Source organism: Pristiophorus japonicus, chromosome 11 (genome assembly GCF_044704955.1).
Source record: "Pristiophorus japonicus isolate sPriJap1 chromosome 11, sPriJap1.hap1, whole genome shotgun sequence".
NCBI classification, from domain to species: Eukaryota; Metazoa; Chordata; class Chondrichthyes; family Pristiophoridae; genus Pristiophorus; species Pristiophorus japonicus.
In genome coordinates this window covers 37,518,759-37,535,241 of record NC_091987.1, presented here as the reverse complement: position 1 = coordinate 37,535,241, position 16,483 = coordinate 37,518,759, and the positions used below count along the sequence as shown (strand labels likewise).

The window sequence follows — 16,483 nt, the reverse complement described above, 5'->3', positions numbered from 1 at the left end:
TTGTACCAAGAAGCCTATCTGCTGTCCCTGATATGAACTCTGCAGCAACAAGTAACTCCTGGCTAGGTGCAGGCCACTGTTTCACAGAAAGCTTTGCAACAGAATAACTAACCACAAAAGAAGATACAGAGGAAGGGCCCCCAAACTCGCGCCATGCTATCAGGTTTCACTCGGACTAAAAAGTTGTATGTAAATGAATTGCATTGCCATATGGATTGATTGGTTGTATGTAAATGAATTTAAATCATTGTATTCCGCCACCTGTAAACTGCTTATAACCCCGCGGCACAAGGCACTCGGGAAGAAGGTTTTCGCAGGTCGCGGAACCTCAACTCTTCTCCCAGAGCTCTGTTAGCAATAAAGTTGTCTCTCTTACTTTATTAGAGTCTATGTGAATTTATTTTCACTAACAAAGGGAACCCAAAAGATTTCACTGTCCTTTGAGAGCGCCCAAGTCATAATGTACGGTATCATTTAGAAGGTGCATTGATTTATATAAGAAACATTATTAAAGTGTCATTAATATTGAATGTTAATGAGGCTCATCAGCTTCACTCAAGCTTCAGGCAGGAATTCTGCTCTCTGACTTATTAATGAGGTACTTCCACAAGCAATTAAAGTTTACTGCTTCAGATGTGTGCTGTTTACAGCCTTGACATTCAGAATAAAAGAAAAAATATGCACCATTGAAAAGATTATTCCCCACTGGTATGTCATAACCAACCTGATCCTGCTGAGATTCAGCTTATAAAAGAATGTGCCATGCTATTGTCCTTGAAGGACTCAAGGAAAGAAGGATATGTCTGGAACCTAAGCTTTCAGTTCCAGCACATGTTCAATTGTTCAGTTTTTCCAGCTATCTCACAAGTGGCAAAGGTTTCAACTTCCTGAACAAGAGGTCAGAATTAAAAGTTCAGTTTAAGGGAATCAGCAGAAAAAAAAAGTCAAAGAAACCTGAAGGCGGAATCATTGGATGGAAATGATAACTGTTTCTAACAGCATGTTAATGGATTCCTGAAATGTAATCCTTTGGCATATCAGTGCCGGCACTGTGAGAATGCTGAGCAGAGATTTATGAGTATTAGAAACACAATGCTGCTTGCTACACAGTACTGTATTGTTCTCCAGAGAACAACTGCACTGTTGAGTGATTTCCAGTGGGAGAGGGGGCAGCAGAGTGAGTCCTAAATCCAGCAGTTCAGTGTGTATGCCGCATACATTAGCTTTCCGCAAAGACAGGAAAATCCATCATTAGTTTTCCTACGGGAGACTTTCCGCCACATATGAAAAGAAGCAGCCCACTAAAAAAGATACTTTTCCTGGTAAAAACGATATTCCTGTATGGTGACAAGACTGAGTTTTTCTTGATGCTTCTACACGTACAACTCTGGAAGCCAGCTTACAGACTCGCTGGGGAATATCAGATGCCAAAATAATGCGACATACTGTGAAGTGCAAGAGGCACAATAATCACGATTTTCTCTTTTGTGCATTATGATTACCACTGTAACCATTATAAATCAGATTGCAGAGATTAATTAAGACCCATTTCCCCCAGTCCCTTTACATTTCGTGTTTTTCTCCCTTCCGTTTTCTGAAGGTGGCTTGGCTATAGTTCCACGGTACTTTCTTCGGTGGCCTGTAATGCTTAGTGTCACACCATGCATTACATTTACCAGACTGCTACAAGGGGAAATAGGATGTCCAAATTTTTATCTTAGAAATCGCAACACCACTGCAGATTTCTAATAATTCTGAAGTAACATTTCAAGGCAGAAATACTAAACTCTTACCTTTACACAGGACTCAAAAGCAAATCTTACTATTTCCAGATGAGCACAGGTGAAAGGTCTTACCTAATATTTAGCGACTTTTTCCTGAGTTCAGTCCAACGGAAATTCATGTCATCAAGACGTCTCTGTAGCAAAATCCCATCCTCTGCCCCCTCCAGACCCTTAAGTATTTTCTGTCCATTCTCATCCAAGTTATGGTAAGTGTCAGTGTGAGCGTCAATTTCTGACTGAAGATCCTGTCAAAGAAGATAAAGAAAAAAAAACACATTTCTTTTGTATCCACCGATTTGCCAGAAATGGGTTTTCACAGTCAGGACAATCACTGAACTGTGCCTGACTTGACGTTTTACTCAATTCAAAAATAAATTGGAACAAAAATTGACAACAAAACAGAACAAAAAATACATTCCTGACACCACTGACCTTTACATAATAAGTTTTTCTTTGTAGCATTTTGAGTCTAAACCTTGGAAGGATGCAGAGGTTTTGAGGCGTCTGCATCATGCCTGGATGGTTTATTCGGGAAAGTGCAGATCGCTGTCCACTTTCTGCTCAATAAATTGTCACTGGAAAGGACCCAGCTTCAACATTCAATATTGCATAACTAACCCGAAGGATACAAAACCATCATTCAGGGTAGTCAATGTAGGAGGCCTTTCAGTAACACAACAGTTGAATAGACCACTCATAAAATTAGCTTTGTCTTTCATCGAAAAAAAAGCATCACAGTTCTCAATTCTCTTCAAATTTTAAAGGGCTCTGGCATGTGAACATTCCTCAAACAGATGCCACACTCCTATTTGCAAACAACTAAGCATATCCCAGCATACCAACCCACCTACTGGCCTGATTGGGCCTATTGTACAACGTTTAGTGAGCATTTTGCTTTTCTGTACATATGGCAATTGGTTTCTTTTCATCCTCATTATCCTTCCTACATGCATGCTCTCATAAAGAAACATAGTGTGAAAGTATCAACGTGGATAAACTCTGATACCCCAAACTGTCAACATTGGACAAATCAAAGGCGAGAGATATTTCGCTCGTGAGCCAAATATTTGAGGCATCTATTCCTACCTAAATCATAAAAAACATGGTTAAAAACAACATACTGTATCTGCCACATGGGCCACAGGGAACAAAAACATGTTAAAACTGGAAATATTGGAAAATTCAAGGAAAAATAGAAGATGCTGGAAATACAGAGCAGGTCAATCAGCATCTCTGATGATTGCAATTCCTCGGATAATGAAGCAGTCTATGCTGGTATGCAGCAAGACCTGGACAACATCCAGGCTTGGACTGATAAGTGGCAAGTAACATTCATGCCACACAAGTGGCAGGCAATGATCATCTCCAACAAGGAAGAGCCTAACCATCTTCCCTTGTCCTTCAATGACAATACCATCTCTAAATCCTCCACCCTCAACATCCTGGGGGTCACCCTTGACCAGACATTAAACTGGAATAGCCACCTAAATGCTGTGGCTATCAGAGAAGGTAAGAGGCGGGGTGGGGAGGGGTGCGGGGTGAGGTAGCAGAGATACAATTCCCTTTGCTAATGAGCCAAGGGATTCAGATTTCAGGGGCCCAGCCTTCAAAAGAACAAAGATTCAAGAGCATTGATCTCATGTGGAGGCAGTAGAGATGGTTTCACACATGTGGTTGAGATGATGGATAAGTGGAAGGAATCTATTACCTGCCTCTGCTAAACGATGCAGGAAGTACCTCACAACCTGCAGAACATCCTGAAAATTGTGGCAACCTGGGAAATTTCTATGGCATCAAGATGGCAAGAAGATCTTATAAATAGATGGATAGATGTTTAGAATCGAGGGGAATCAAGGGATATGGAGATCGGTCGGGAAAGTGGAGTTGAGGTCAATGATCAACTATGATCTTACTGAATGGTGGAGCAGGCTCGAGGGGCCGTATGACCAACTCCTGCTTCTATTTCTTATGTTCCTATTTCTTATAAAGACTTTGGAGTGACAGCTACCACTGGCCCAATGGAAGCCTTGAAGGTGAGCCTGAATCCCCACACCTGCACAGTGCTTCCAAGACATCATTTGGACTATTCAGTCTGTGATGACATTAACCTACATCACCCAAGCCTGTGCTCAGCACTAGTGGCCTGCAAGGGCTAGATGCAGATGTTGTTGCCTTTCCAGAGAGTGCCAGTGAACCCAATTCTTTAAGGCCTTCAAATGAGGCAGCTTCAGACATGGGATAAGCTATTACAAGCGTTGAGCTGCCGGAAACTGATATCTCGAATACAGCCCCGTCCCTGAGGTGAGAGTCACTTCAGGTCTCTAAAGTTCCAGTGAAGCCATCGTGGGTACCCACTGCTCAACCTCACCTCATTCAGCGAGCGCTTCATAGGGGCAGTAGATAAGGAACTAGATTCAGCAAGGCAGCTGGCACAAAGGGTAAGCATGGTGTTAAGTAGTTGGACAAAGGGAGAATTGACTTTCTGGGTGCTTCCTGTTGAATGTTGCTATTTAAAGGAAAGGCAGCTTGCTCACATGGAGTTGTGAGTTTATTTTAGTGTCTGCATACAACTTTTGGGAATTGGATGATGGCAGGGGAAATGTCATCATCATCATAGGCAGTCCCTCGGAATTGAGGAAGACTTGCTTCCACTCTTAAAATGAATCCTAAGGTGGCTGCACAGTCCAATACGAGAGCCACAGTCCCTGTCACAGGTAGGACAGATAGTTGTTGAGGGAAGGGGTGGGTGGGATAGTTTTGCCGCATGCTCATTCCGCTGCCCGCGCTTGATTTCTGCATGCTCTCGGTGATGAGACTCGAGGTGCTCAGCGCCCTCCCGAATGCACTTCCTCCACTTAGGGTGGTCTTTGGCCAGGGACTCCCAGGTGTCGGTGGGGATGTTGTACTTTATGAAGGGCCTTGGCAGAAGTCTTGAAAAGTGAGGACTTTGTGAGAGGGGAGAACAGGCAGGTGTGAATTGACATTATTTGGTGAGTCAACATTTATTTATTGGAAGTTCTGTGATATTAGTTGTGCTCTTCTTGCTCTTGCTGCTGGCTCTCCTGTTCCATTCCCTTTATTCTGTGGGGATTTCTCAGTCAGACTTCTTGGTCTATAGAACCTGGTGAGTGAGTGTTTACATTTAGGAAAAAGATACCTTTGGTGATGCCTGATTCTAAGAGCCTCCAAGTTAAGGCTCTTCCATGTCATCATCTTCCTCCTTTTCATAGCATTAAATAAGGGGATTCCCATTGTGAAAACTATCTCTACAGTACAAAGCAGTGCTTCGAGCAAAACTGAGCAAATGTAGCACCAAAAGACTCAACCCTCAAAGCACCAAAAACATTGTGGCGGATTTAAGTCTGTAGCCTTTAAGAACATTCTGTTTACAATCTCAAATCTGGCAGTAATTCAGAGGCAAATCCAGGCAATGTCAAGTGAGATCAACTAGTATATATTACATACACATATACAATGTCATATTATTTAACCTAAGCCGTGAGTAGGAAGGTGGAACAGGTTCAACTTGTGACAGTTTATTTATGGGTCCTACCAAATGTGACGGGTAGGTTATTTGATGAGCTACCAGCGGAAATACTACATTGATCATACATTCAAAAAGCAACCTTTCGAATCAGGCTGTTGCAGACCTATCTCATCCCTTACAGACGGGATCCAAACATGTAACATGGATGATAACTGGAACGAGTTAACATTTCTCAATAAAATGTATATGTACTTTCACTCCACAACAAAATGATTTATTGGAGCTGTTCATCTTATTGATACGTTTCCTATTTTGTCATTATAGACCACTGAGCAATAAACTTCTGTTTATACATAAGGATATATCACTATAATTGATTGTTGTCCAAAAGGTGCAGTACAACACAACAATGATTGTTTTAAATATATAAGCCTGGAGATGATTGCCAGCAATGTTACTGCACACAAAGCATACTTGTATCAAATTCTTCTCTGCTATTTTAAAGGAGTTAGCCTCGCCAGTAAAATGCCAGAGCAGAATTAGATATGTACAGTACATCTTAAAGGCTTGTATGATAGCATCGCTCACAGCAATTTCCAGGCTATGGCCACAATCCTTATAAGTTAAAGATAAAACAAGCTTTTACTTTGAAGAGGACGATTTATACAACCCCTCTCTTTCATCCAAGATCCCAGATGTGCTTGCAGATGCACAAGTAGCAGTTTTACACAGCTAAATATGCATAGGCCTATTTCATAGAAACATAGAAAATAGGTACAGGAGTAGGCCATTCGGTCCTTCGAGCCTGCACCACCATTCAATAAGATCATGGCTGATCATTCACCTCAGTACCCCTTTCCTGCTTTCTCGCCATACCCCTTGATCCCTTTAGCCGTAAGGGCCATATCTAACTCCCTCTTCAATATATCCAATGAACTGGCATCAACAACTCTCTGCGGCAGGGAATTTCACAGGTTAACAACTCTCGGAGTGAAGAGGTTTCTCCTCACCTCGCTCCTAAATGGCTTACCCCTTATCCTTGGACTATGTCCCCTGGTTCTGGACTTCCCCAACATCAGGAACATTCTTCCTGCATCTAACCTGAACAGTCCCATCAGAATTTTATATGTTTCTATGAGATCCCCTCTCATCCTTCTAAACTCCAGTGAATACAGGCCCAGTCGATCCAGTCTCTCCTCATATGTCAGTCCTGCCATCCCGGGAATCAATCTAGTGAACCTTCGCTGCACTCCCTCAATAGCAAGAACGTTCTTCCTCAGATTAGGAGACCAAAACTGAAAACAATATTCCAGGTGAGGCCTCACTAAGGCCTTGTACAACTGCAGTAAGACCTCCCTGCTCCTATACTCAAATCCCCTAGCTATGAAGGCCAACATACCATTTGCCTTCTTCATCGCCTGCTGTACCTGCATGCCAACTTTCAATGATGGATGTACCATGACACCCAGGTCTCGTTGCACCTCCCCTTTTCCTAACCTGCTGCCATTCAGATAATATTCTGCCTTTGTGTTTTTGCCACCAAAGTGGATAACCTCACATTTATCCACATTATACTGCATCTGCCATGCGTTTGCCCACTCACTTAACCTGTCCAAGTCACCCTGCAGTATCTTAGTATCCTCCTCACAGCTCACACCGCCACCCAGCTTAGTGTCATCTGCAAACTTGGAGACATTACACTCAATTCCTTCATCTAAATCATTAATGTACATTGTAAATAGCTGGGGTCCCAGCACTGAGCCCTGTGGCACCCCACTAGTCACTGCCTGCCATTCTAAAAAGGACCCGTTTATCCCGACTCTCTGCTTCCTGTCTGCCAACCACACCAATCTCTTGTGTGGGACCTTGTCAAAAGCCTTTTGAAAGTCCAAATACACCACATCCACTGGTTCTCCCTTGTCCACTCTACCAGTTACATCCTCAAAAAATTCATGATTTCCATTTCATAAATCCATGCTGACTTGGACCCGATCCTGTCACTGCTTTCCAAATGGGCTGCTATTTCATCTTTAATAATTGATTCCAACATTTTCCCCACTACTGATGTCAGGCTAACCGGTCTATAATTACCCATTTTCTCTCTCCCTCCTTTCTTAAAAAGTGGTGTTACATTAGCTACCCTCCAGTCCATAGTAACTGATCCAGAGTTGATAGACTGTTGGAAAATGATCACTAATACATCCACTATTTCTTGGGGCACTTCTTTAAGTACTTTGGGATGCAGACTATCAGGCCCCGGGGATTTATCGGCCTTCAATCCCATCAATTTCCCTAACACAATTTCCCACCTAACAAGGATTTCCTTCAGTTCCTCCTCACTAGACCCTCGATCCCCTCGTATTTCCAGAAGGTTATTTGTGTCTTCCTTCGTGAAGACAGAACCAAAGTATTTGTTCAACTGGTCTGCCATTTCTTTGTTCCCCATTACAAATTCACCTGAATCTGACTGCAAGGGACCTACGTTTGTCTTCACTACTCTTTTTCTCTTCACATATCTATAGAAGCTTTTGCAGTCAGTTTTTATGTTCCCAGCAAGCTTCCTCTCATACTCTATTTTCCCTCTCCTAATTAAACCCTTTTTCCTCTTCTGCTGAATTCTAAATTTTTCCCAGTCCTCAGGTTTGCTGCTTTTTCTGGCCAATTTATATGCCTCTTCCTTGGATTTAACACTATCCTTAATTTCCCTTGTTAGCCACGATTGAGCCACCTTTCCCGTTTTATTTTTACTCCAGACATGGATGTACAATTGTTGAAGTTCATCCATGTGATCTTTAAATGTTTGCCATTGCCTATCTACCATCAACCCTTCAAGTATCACTTGCCAGTCTATTCTAGCCAATTCACGTCTCATACCATCGGAGTTACCTTTCCTCAAGTTCAGGACCCTAGTCTCGGAATTAACTGTGTCACTCTCCATCTTAATAAAGAATTCTACCATATTATGGTCACTCTTCCCCAAGGGGCCTCGCACAACAAGATTGCTAATTAGTCCTTTCTCATTACACATCACCCAGTCTAGGATGGCCAGCTCTCTAGTTGGTTCCTCGACATATTGGTCTGGAAAACCATCCCTAATATACTCCAGGTAATTCTCCTCCACCACATTGCTACCAGTTTGGTTAGCCCAATCTATATGTAGATTAAAGTCGCCCATGATAACTGCTGTACCTTTATTGCATGCATCCGTAATTTCTTGTTTGATGCTGTCCCCAACCTCACTACTACTGTTTGGTGGTCTGTACACAACTCCCACTAGCATTTTCTGCCCTTTGGTATTCCATATACATTGGCCAATATCCTCCAAGTACAATGATTAGGACCATATTCTTCTCTTCTGGTTCTTGTTTTAAAAGGAAATATATGTTTGATTTGAACAAATGGCACCACAGAAAGAAAACTGATTTCTCTGGTATTATTTTACCACGAGTAAACAATATTGAAATGGATTTTTTTCTTTTGCAATTGACTGTTGGAACTACAATTGTGGATATTGATAAAACAAAAAATGTCATTCAATCTTCAGTTCGCACGAAAAATAATTCCATGACTTAATTTATTTAAGACAAGGGGGGTAATTTTTACTTTAGGCACGGGTGGAAAGCTGATGGTTGTGGATAGGATGCCTGTTGTACACCCTGCCTGATATCCCACATGGAAAGGTAAATCGGGCAGGGTGTATAGTGGGCAGCCAATCAACAACCACTAGTTTTCCACCCGTGCCCAAAGAAAAAATTAACCCCTCCCTGCTGATGTCTTGTTGCCTGCGCAGTATTATGCAACACAAAACAAAATGCTACACAGACTTCAAGACAATATAAGAAAGAACTGGCTATTGGTGGTACTTTTGCTCCAATCCATCAGTTAATTTTCTACTGGCTTATGTACATGAAAATCCACTGTAACCATGCACTGAAATGTCAAGCTATCGCCTGGATGTCTGGTTCCAAGTGCAGCATTAAACATTTTTTTACAGCTGTTATTTACTGTACAGAAGACATTTCTGTTTTCCCCAAGTCCTATGCGGCTCACCAATATATATTCATCAGTTAGTAGCATTCTTGTCTCTGAGTCAACAGTTCAAGCATAATTTCAGGACTTGAGCACATAATCTAGGCTTACTGTGCAGTGCAGTGCTGAGGGGATGCTGCAGTGCCAGGGGTGCCGTCCTTTTGAGTTGAGGTAGTAAGCCGCGACCCCATCTGTTTACAGAAGAGCAATGAGTTCTCCTGTTGTTCTGGCCAATTTTCCTTCCTGAACTGCAGTCACCAAAAACTGATTAATGGGTCTTTTGTTTAATTACCGGCTGAACCTTGCAGCAAACATTCCAATGGTTCCAACAGAATATAGTTGTGGTGACTTTTGAACTTAGCTATACACCTGTAGTGGTATTTGTAGTATCGGATCATCTGTACCAATACATGTCTCCACACTTGGCAATCTTTTTGCAAATAAACACTTCAGTAACTCTTTTAGATGGGTCCTAAGATATCCAAGATCTTCAAAAAGTTGACTTTCATAGAATAAACAGTTACTTTTAAATACAAGAAATGACAAAAATCTAGTCCTCGTAGAAGCTTACTTACCTTCCAGCTCAAAAAGGAAATATTCCTGAAAACAGTCACCTATTCTTTTTCTTTTCAGATACTGATGGATCTGCTCTGTAATTCTACCATTATCTGTTTTTGTTTAAAAATTAAAAATTACTTATATTGTTAGCATGAACAGATTAAGGTCGCCATTAAAATAGTATGGAGAGGAATTTAGTGCCAGGGCATTAAGGGTTGGATTTTCCCTATTTTGGTGCCCTAGAGAGGCGGGAATGGTTTCCGGGCAGGCAGCCAGCTCCCAGCACCCCGCCGGGAAATTAGTTGCCGGTTTTGTGGGGTCGCTGAGCAGCACCGCCTGGGAGTGTCGAGCTGGTTTGGAACACCACTGGTTTCGACAGCGCATCGATTTTTGCTGGACCCCGATCCTCTAGTGCCCCATAGTGTGACTGCCTGGAATACCAGAGCTGTCCCAGCGACGGTGGATGCAGTAAGTAATGAATGAGGTAAGTTTGATTGTTTTGTTTATTTTTATCTTTGCAGTTTATCCTAATGTGGGGTGGGGGCAAGGTATTGGGAATGTTTTTTTGTGTTTTTTTCCCCACGGAAGCCTCTGTTAGGCCACTCCGAAGCCGGCTCTTTAACAACGAATTTCCCGTTGGTCAGCCGGCCTTGCACCCTAAAAGAAGTGTGCAACACCTCCCTTAGCCCTCTGCTCCACACTTAGGGCCCAGATTCCAAATTTTGTGGCTGCAGGCGCAAACTTTACCGCCCTACCGCCATTACCACCCCGAAATGACCAAAACCAAAAATCCAGCCCTAAGTGTTCATAAAAGATCAAAGGTTATTGTTCATCTTACGAATGATTAATACACATAAATGATCATCACAGTATCACAATGCAAAGTGGATATGATCTAAACACTGTGAATTAATCTATGACTAATTAAGATCTCTAAGACCACGTATAGATTTTATACAAAACGCCTCTGCAAGAAAGCTCCTCAGTCAATTCACAAGCCTGATTATTAAGCAAATCTGATTTTTAAGAAAAACAAATTATTAACTGTTTAATTAGTGACAAGTCCTGTTGCATCTGCCTGATAATAGCTCCAAATCAGTCCCCAGTTATTATTGCAGAGCTGTGTGTAGACTGGCAGTAATATCAAAGCCAGGACCAAGTGACCATGGTTCAATTAGGTTCTGTTTGCAGTTTCTAAGCTCCTGAGTAAATTAGAGAGGGATGGCAATTTATGAAAAAAATGTACAATGTCAGCTCCACCAAGGTGACTTCAATCCAGACACTGTAGATAACATCTGACAGTCTGATGATAGTATATGAATTTCATATTTTAAACCAGCATTGTTAGCTGAACTACATTTGGTAATGTTAATCTGCTACCAACAACAAAAATACCACACAGTAAAATTAAGAAATCGAAGAACTCAGTTTTAAGAATAACGAGGCTAACACAGGGCATAATGCAACATTGAAGTCAAAGTGGTTTGCATCCTTACTATGACCGTTAATCACTGCAGCAAAAATACTTCTCCATTAATATCAAAATCGAGTAATGATAAATCTTTGATAATTCAAATTTGCCATGCTTCATAGAAAGACAAACATAACTTGATTGCTAGCTCTTGAATCTCAAACATGGAGCAGGATAAAATCATGGACCATTTATTTCATAATTGGTATGTGTCAACCTGGAGTTGTGTATCCTAACAAATGACATGTTCCGTCTGTTAAACAAGCACTGGGAAAGACTCGAGCTTTGCACATGCTGCTAAAATAGTCTCTCAGATCAGGGTTACAAACAAAGAAAAATGCAGGCCGAATGAATAGGCCAAATATAGCACTGTGCAACAATTAAGTGCAACTATTGTGAATTCTTACCCCTACACAGTTCATAACAATTACCAGGTAGTCTCAAGTTACCAAGATATTTACTGGGCTACAGAAATTTCAAATCATATGTGCCCTGTGGACTATCTGTTTTTATCACATGGAGACAGTAAATGCTTTGACTGGTGCACATTATGTTGGATTACCAATGTGATGTGCCACTGAATGATAGTATGAGGGTTTGTGCCTGAAATTCCTCACATGCTGAGTTCCTAAGTTTAGTCGTACCACTACATGGAGAGTCCTCGAAACAGAGCAATTAGCAGGAGGTTCCTTCTTAGATGGAACTTGTACATCTCCTTGAGCAAGCTTCAGTGTAGATCAAAGACCACTTCTTTGTGACCTTTTACGACCCATAAGCTGAAGTGTCATCTTATAAATATCATATATGGTAATGTAACCTTGACCAGTCAAACAGAACACCCTTGTTATTGTATTTCGCTGGAATTAACATGGACCTTCTCATATTCTTCAGATAGCAAATGAATAAATACAGAGACCATGCAACTGAGGCTATAAACTACAAATCAGGATAACAAAAAGTAACACCGTAGCAGAAAGTTAATACAAAACATTTCACTTGATTAATGAACTTGCAACCGGTCCTCCATAGATATGAAAATAATAAAATAACAATTTGCTAATGCTCCTCATGATACACAAACTTTTTCAGAAGGAAAATGGAAGGGAGAGATACGAGGGCAGGGTGGAAAGAGATAATTATCAGCAGGAGGCTCACGTGGAGTATAAAACGCAGCATAGACCAGTTGGGCTAAATGACCTTCTTCTGTGTTGTAAAAGACCAGTATCTGTAATACAAGCTTATATTTGTGCTTCAATTTATCCCTACAGAGTATTCATGCATTCATCCTGATTTCAAGAGAGTAGAGATAAAGGGCAGGATGTGATCATTGATGCATGTAGCTAACAAAAGTGGCCCAAACACCAATGTCTGGGGCACTCCATTACACAACAGCTAATCTGAGAAATAGCTGTTTATCATAGCAGTTTGCTGTATTGCCTTTTAGACATCTTTTTATCGATGCCACTTTCCCTTTCATGTGATGACCTCTAATTTTCTCAACCAATTTCATACATGGCATTTTATCAAATGCATTTTGTAAGTCCAGATAATCCCTCAAAAGATTCTGACCCTGAAATTATGTGGTGGTTTTAATGGTGTCCCAACCTAACTCTGGCAGGAGATCTCTCCACCCCACCCCCCCGGTGGTCTCTCCCTCCCTTTCTCCCCACTGCCGAATCCCCACACCATGCTCTGATCTACTCCGATTGCCCGACACCATCCCTAGCCGCACCCACCGGCATATCGATCTGGCCGGTGGCCGGGCAGGAAACACAGTAAAAGAATGCTAATGAGGTCCTGTTTTGAAATTCAGCAGGACCTCCGCCATCTTGGTATTTCTGTGTTTCCTGGCAGCAGAAATGTGCCCTGCTCGCTCCCTGTAAATATAGGGGTCGGAACATGTGTATCGTTCAGTCCTTTGCCACAGCTCTTGTCTCTCAATAATTTTGAAAAGTTATGATTAACCCTCCTGCTATTTTCTCACAAGGCCCCTTCAGTATTATAAGTTGCATTTTAACTGGTTCTGGATACGTGCAATATATTCTACGACTCCTTATCTTCGCCTCTGATCGCTGGTTTTGAATTTTGTCAAAAGCTTTCTATAAATCCAAGTACACAGTAAGAATTGTCCCCTATGTCAAATAATACCATCAAAAACCACCAGCAGATTGGTTAAGCATGACATGCCCATTTTTCCTTTCTATGTGCAGTACTTTACTGTATTAAATTTAATCTGCCATCATTCTTCCCACTTACATATTTTGTCCAGCTCATTTTTGTAATTTTTGAGCTGCCTCGTCTGAGTCCACTACCTCCCCAGTTTAGTAGCATCTGTAAATTTGTCCAATCTGCTTTGGGTTTCTCAGTCTGCCATTGTTATAAATTAGAAACAGCAGTGGTCCCAACACCAATCCCTGGGGCATCACTCTCAGCGCTTCCCTTCATCTTGATGTGACTCGGCAAATGAATACTAATCGTACTCTAACTTTCAGCGAATTTCCTATCCATAACCCAAGATTTACCTTGAACAAGGTGTGCATACATGGAAGAATTTAGTTCATGTTGTTTTGGCACAAGGTGATGCTAAATGCTAAAACATTCAGAGACTTGGTAAAAAAAATCCAAGTTGATGTGCAGCTTCCAGTTTATTTCTGTGTGAGCTATTTTTTAAGCCTCTCACTCTGGAATGAATTGCCCCAATATTAATGGGAAGGGTACGGGGGAGTGGGGGGACCCCTGGCAGCAATCGGCGGGGGGACACGTGGGTGTTAGTCTGGTGCAATGGAAGCCCAAAGCTTCCTTGTGAGGCCCAGAGAAGCACTCTTCATCTCTCCTGGCCTACAAGGAAACCCAAAAAGTAAATTTAAAACTTACCTTCTGGGCCTCTTCTGGCCCAGGATCCAGCTCCTGCCAGGTTTAGTCCGACAGGGAGCCGACACTGACCCCTCCCCCGCTCAGGCCTCAGCTTGAAATTGCAGAATGGTTGCTGATGACATCACAGGACCCCGCTTTCCTCCTGCAGTGGTCCTGCTCACCTGCCCAAAAGAGTTGGTTCTAAGGGGACATGGCGGGAAGGAAGTGGGATCAGAGTGGGTAAGTGAATCCTGTTATTTGAACTGCACCATCCCCGCTCCCCCACCCCGGTTTCTGCCAGGTGGGGGCAGTAAAAATCACGGCCGTTTCAGACTGAGTTGAAACTTAGAATGACAGTTAGTTCTTCCACCAAGGCACTGACTATTCAGATGTATGGGGGGCAGAATTAACATGGGAGAATCAACATTCTAAGTGAGTATACCAGAAGTATTGATCCCACAGTGATTTGATTTACAATCAGGCCATGAGTCTAAGGCACAATTTATTCTTCAAATAGACTTTCCTATTACAATGCTCAGATAGTGTTAAGAGAGGTCTCGAAGGAGAAAATAAATGAAAACACCTGTTCTTCAGCACTGCCTAAATAATGTCACATCTACTCTTAGCAATATTGATTAAAGAGAGACAGCTTTACACAGGTACATGATATGCTCGTGTGAGCGCACCACAATGCAAAACTCATATCAGGTGCAGGACCACGACATGAATAGATGCTACATGAATACATTAATGGACATTTAAAAACCCTTGTGGAGTAGCTATGTGCCACTACCATTTCTATTCCGAGGTACCAGGAATAAATGGTCAGGCACAACACCTGAGAGTCCAGGGTCAATCCATCCTCCCTCCAGTCTTCCCATTTTGAATGTGATCTGTTACCATACACCATGAGCCCATAATGGAGTACACAAGGCACTGTGAGGGTGAAAAATGGTTCATAGCGATATCACTGAACCACACCTTAAAATTAATATTTTGATTCAATATTTTGCTTCCATTTAAAGTTAATATTTTGATCAAATGTTCATAATTTAGTTTTAATTACTTACCCAAATTACAAATGAATTTATGATTATGAACACAGGGTATGAAACCGCACCCTTGACTTTAGCCTGGAAATTATGGTGAGTGGTATCAGTGTACAAATGCTTAGCACACTACATCGTTACTTTGTTATTTTAACAGAGTGGTCAACCCACTCCACTGGTAAATGCACTATAGGTTTGATTAGCACACCAGTTAAAATAGTAGACCATGTAATGTCATTCAAATGTGCCAAGGATTCATTTGCTAATATTGTACACAGTAATTTTGAGGCTTTTATTGTTTATTGATGGAAATAACTCCTATCACACATGTTCCATAAATTATTCTTTGTACCAAAATAAACAGATTTAATCTAGTAATTGCACTATGCGGTGTGATATGGAGACATGTAGACCAGGTAGGTCTCATCATCAATCTCTACTCGTGAGAGTGGGTCAGAGGATGGATACAACTGGCTTCAATGTCTCCTGACTAGAGAGGGGAAAAATCATTTAACTTTCCTGCTTCTGATCGCTATCTTCTGACTTCTATTAGCAGTACACGTGAGGATATAATGTAAGGAAATGTTTGGGCTGGTTTGTGATGGCCCTCACTGTTAATTAGCCTTCCATAATTCACACAGAGCCAATTGGACGAGACACCAGAGGGTTATAGCTATCTGTGCAATCATACCCTCAGTATGAACCACTGTCTTCAGGAAAGGAAGATTAATAGAACAAAATTGACAAAAAGAATATTGACTGAACAACATGATATCTCCAGATTACTGCCAGTGCCACGTGCTAGTGAGTACAGAAATAGGAGGATAGAGAAGATGAATGCATGGCAGAAGAAATGGTGCAAACAGGAGGGCTTTAGATTCCTGAGGCATTGGGACCGCTTCTGGGGGAGGTGGGACCTGAACAAGCCAGAAGGATTGCACCTCAACAGAGCCAGGACCAGTATTCTTGTGGGAGGTTTTGCTAGTGCTATTGGGGAGGGTTTAAACTAGCTTGTCAGGGGGATGGGAACCAGAGAATAGATTCAGTGGGGAGAGAAGAAAAGCTGGAATTGGGCAGCAGAAAAGTTGAAAGTGAATTTGGTACAGAGGAAACAAGGGCTGGAAAATAGACAACAAGGAAGTTTGGCACCAATAAATGGTATATATTTCAATACAAAGGAGTATAGGGAATAAGGCAGATGAGCTGAGAGCACAGATTGACACTTGGGAGTACGATATTATAGCTATTACTG

The 16,483-nt window shown here is 41.8% G+C and overlaps 1 protein-coding gene across 12 annotated transcripts in view; it reads right to left on the bottom strand.

The window, feature by feature from the left end:
• dmd (dystrophin) overlaps positions 1 to 16,483 on the bottom strand; it is a 2,299,423-nt gene that overhangs the window by 283,776 nt on the left and 1,999,164 nt on the right. For all 12 annotated transcript variants that reach the window (XM_070893344.1, XM_070893337.1, XM_070893339.1 and 9 more), the window contains one exon: positions 1,857 to 2,029. In XM_070893344.1, the coding sequence (XP_070749445.1) occupies positions 1,857 to 2,029 (173 nt within the window). The remainder of the gene's footprint in view (positions 1 to 1,856; positions 2,030 to 16,483) is intronic.